At 35.7% G+C, this 4,274-nt stretch overlaps 1 protein-coding gene across 1 annotated transcript; it reads right to left on the bottom strand.

The window, feature by feature from the left end:
- Positions 1-344: 344 nt before the first annotated feature.
- LOC113776941 (transcription factor HEC3-like) lies at positions 345-1,046 on the bottom strand. Its single transcript, XM_027321993.1, has one exon. The coding sequence runs from the start codon at positions 1,044-1,046 to the stop codon at positions 345-347; it is 702 nt and encodes a 233-aa protein (XP_027177794.1).
- Between the last annotated feature and the right edge of the window lie 3,228 nt (positions 1,047-4,274).

Raw genomic sequence — 4,274 nt, 5'->3', positions numbered from 1 at the left:
CGTCACTGTTTTATTCCTGGGATAGAATCGGCCAAATGAGCTTTCTGAGGTAGAAAGGAAAAGAAACCTTATTCTATATATTAAACATATGGATATACACAGCTCAGGGTAACCGTTATGATTATTCAATTGCCCTTTAGTCAACAATATCCTAACAAACGTTTCTTGGAATCACATGATTTTTTCTAACATAAAATCTTATACTAATCAACTTGAAACGTCACACCGTTTAATAATTAATTATATATACATAAAAATTGCTGTAGTACAGTTATTAATCAATTAATTACTCAAGTAAGGACGTTACAATTTTACTAGCTAATGCTAGCACACTTATTAATTAATTATCCACCAATTACCTCATTGTTGAAGCTCATAGGATCACCATTTCCATTACACCCTACAATGGAGGAGATTGGGGTAGCGGTGGGAGCAGTGACAGGGTCAAGACCCTTGTTTGACCAAGTTCGAAGAGGTGGACATGCCGGAACTCCGATGGGTGGGGGATTATTAGCTTGGAGTAGGCGGATTTGTCGCTTCAAGAACTTAACATAGCGAATGGCTTCATCTAACATGGATGCAGTGTCCATTTTTGTTCCCCCAGGGACGAGTCTTTGTAGAATTCGAATTTTTTCACTGATTCTCTCGCGGCGATGCCTTGCTGCAACACTTTGGGGATCATCACTAATGCGCACATTTCGCCTTTTAGGCTTCCGAATGGTTGCTGGATCAATGTCCACCGGTTGCATAGCTGCAATCTTGAACATCATTTCCTTCATGGCTCCTAGTTCTTCCTCAGGATCTTCTTCTGCTTGATCTTCTTCCATCTGCTGATGAGGATGATCATGATGATGATGGTCAATTTGACCGCTGCTGAGAATAGCTGAAGTTGATATATGTTGGCTTGACGAAGAAGGGATTTGATGGTTTTCAAAGACATAGTTAGGCCAAGGAGTCTCAAAGAAAATGTGATCATGATGTGCCATATGATTTTCCACAGGCATGGAGGGTTCCCATGCTGTGAGTTTTTGAGGGTTGATATCCATAAATTCAGCTTCAAATTTCTTGATTTAAAAGAAAAGCAGAAAGAAAAAGAACCCTATTTGATGCCTCCTTCAATCCACATGAAGTGTAGAGTTCTGAAAAATGATAAGCACAAAACTTTCAACAAGATGGAGATCAAGAAAGGAAGTGAGAGATGGCTGATGGGAAATTGGAATGGAAACTTGTTTAAAGTTTCTGTACAACTTCTGGAACTTCTTTTTTTCAACTATTCTGCTACTCATAAGATTTATGAGTGAGGGAGAAAGAGATAAGAAGGGCAAAATGTTAGGTGGGACCACAATGAGTTTAGGGTGATGAAGGGCTAGGATTTCATTCTTTTGTGAAAGTAGTAGTACAACTTTAAGGGTCAAGAAATGCATTTACTGAGAATTGCAGGCTTTGCTTGATGGTAGCTTATTCCTAGAGTTCTCTCTGCCTTTCTGACCATCACGATCCTAGAATTTGGAGGCTGTTTTGTTCCCACGAGATAAGATTTGAAGTAATTAGTCCTTTATTAAACCAATCTAGTCATTAGATCTGCAATGCACAAAACCTTCCATAGTCATGCATCACATTTTTAATGGCCATTTTATGACCTTTGTCCTCTAGTAATTGATATAACTTATCAGTTACTCACCTCTAATGATTACATATGTATGTGTGTATGTATGTTGTCATCACGAGAAAATTTATGTGAAACAATCAATCTTCGGAATTTAGTTGTCAAACTTAGTTAATCATATGGCAATTTTTTTTTGACAATTTGCAATAGATATGGCTGGCTATTGTCATGATAACAGTTTTAAATCTTTATTTATCTTGGTAGTTTGAAGATTTTGAGAGTCTAGTGATTGTTTGAAGCTATTTTACGGAACTTTGCCATTATCTATTTATGACTTTGCTTACGACCCATTATTTGTTTTGTGCAACCCAATGGGAAATGAACAAGCAACCAATATACTGGAACAGGGAGAGTAGTCGCTCTTAAAACTCTTGATATGCACTTTGTTGAATTGACAGAAAAACAATTTGAAACTAATGGTTTTCTTTCACTAATAGAATTCTTTGAGTTGGATTATCTATAATGTTTTGAGGATTTACTTTTTAACCACTTAAAAAGATTAGTCTAGACAAACTAAAGAAAGTTCCACAAAAAGCAGAACCAAAGGAAACAAATTTGTAGACAATTATTTGCTATGAAACCTAATATCATTTTGCAGTTGTTAAAACTTTTCTAGAGGTGTTAGGAAAAGTTAGACTAAGAATATTCACTAAGAAAACTTTGCCTCCATCTACTTAAAGGAAACTAAATTACAGAGTGTTGAGTGATTAGGATAAGCTTTGTTAAACATTACACTAGGCCGCCTTGTTTGTTCAAAATAGGAGAAATTCAATTTGGTTTTGGGAGAAGAAAAAGGCAAAGTATCGTTTTAACAGATTAAAACCTAAGCCGTCAAGTACTCTTTTGGATCATTTCAGACAAGCTCTTGATTTACCTTATTGTTTCAAATTAAGAATTAAGATCTTGACAGTTCAAAGGTTCAAGAAATATGTTTAAAGACACAAGATACTAGCATGAAACTTTAAACTATTAAAAGTGCTATTCAGTTTTCCTTGATTAAGGCTTCTGAAAAATTTCAAACAACCAAAGCTTATATTTTTTGTGCGAGAAGTTAGCAAGGATGGAAAAGACGAGGATTCTCGTGCTATTTGGCATTCAAATTTAAGCAATTTATGTGAATTTTGTGGGGAGTGGAGGGCCAAAAAATGCAAGATCTCCTCAAACTAAAAATCCCAAAAACACCTAAAAATTCGCAAATGCAGTCGATTGACACAAATTGAAATGGAGAAGGTTCATATGCAACAAAAACAAAGTTTAAGGACTAAGACGTAATGTGACGAAACATTTAGGGTTTCTTGTTATTAAAGAGAGGATAGGAAGGTACATTGGGACAAAAAGGAGTTTGCATCACAACCCATGTTCCAAAGTCCTTGAATGCAAAAGCTAGAAAGATCGACATGCAAGATGCTCGAAACGTCACCGTCATTGACGATTAATATTACCTAACAAGGAAACCAGTCTTTCGTTATATGAAGTATGAAGAAGACCGTACCGTCTAGTTGGAGACAACCAATCTTTGAAAAAAGAAGAAGATGATCTCATGTTATCAATGGAGCTAGATTTCCCATATCAAAACGCATTTAACTAGATAGCTTGCTACTAATTTATGGTTGAGTTTTTAGGTGTATTAGATGATCTATGCAACTTTAAATATTGCCACTCTTGGGAGAAAGTATACCAGTCCATATAAGGAGTACGAAAATGATTTTTAGGATGAAATTTTTTGCTTGAAGTAATGTGTGAAAATGGGAAAAGAAATGCAATACGTTGTAGCATGGTATTAGACTTGAAATCACAAATGTACGTATACGGTGCAACTAGTTGCATTTGATTAGAGATAATGTCGGACAAGCAACTTTCGGTATATGGGGAAAAATATGAATATAGATTAGGTCTATGATATAGATGGTAGATTAGGTTAGGATTGTGTTCAAACCAAATGAATTTTGAGCCTGACTGTGAAAGAAACGCGTATGTACTCGAATTTGAGATCGAGTTTGAATGAATATCTTAAGACAAACTTGAGTTTCACTCATAAAATATATGTTAACATCGAGTTTAATTCGTATAAGTTTTATTTTGAGTCCATTTTACTTTAGTTAGAATTAATCCGTCATGAGTTAGAGTTCAATCATCTCCATTGTGTTCAATAGAGCTTGAGTAACACAGATTAATGCCTTATGGTATTTTAAATATCACATATAATAGGCATGCCACACACTAAACAACACTAAAATTTCAATCGAACATATTTTTGAGCTTGATTCAATTGATTCAAGCTGCTTGACCTCAAGACTTTGAGGTTTTTTTTTTTTTTTTGTGAAAGAGAGGTGTTTTGGGGAAGGAGGGGGGGGGGGGTTTTGGGAGACTTAGAGCTATTGCTACAACTAGGCAACTCGCTAGTTACTCAGTTGAAGTTGATTCTTTGCAGCCTCAAACCAGGACTCCTTAAGTATCATCCAAAAACATATGGCTAGTTAGAGTTGCATGCGAAGTTTCCTTTATTCCTATTGTAGTTTTACTTCTCGTTGCTTACAGCCTTTATGGTTTGTCAGATATATTGAATGGCAAACGCTTGACAGAAAAGTACATCAACTAGAACACTGAA

Source organism: Coffea eugenioides, chromosome 7, assembly GCF_003713205.1.
Source record: "Coffea eugenioides isolate CCC68of chromosome 7, Ceug_1.0, whole genome shotgun sequence".
Classification (NCBI taxonomy): Eukaryota; Viridiplantae; Streptophyta; class Magnoliopsida; order Gentianales; family Rubiaceae; genus Coffea; species Coffea eugenioides.
The sequence above is the reverse complement of the archived record's forward strand: the minus strand, read 5'-3'. Positions and strand labels throughout refer to the sequence as shown.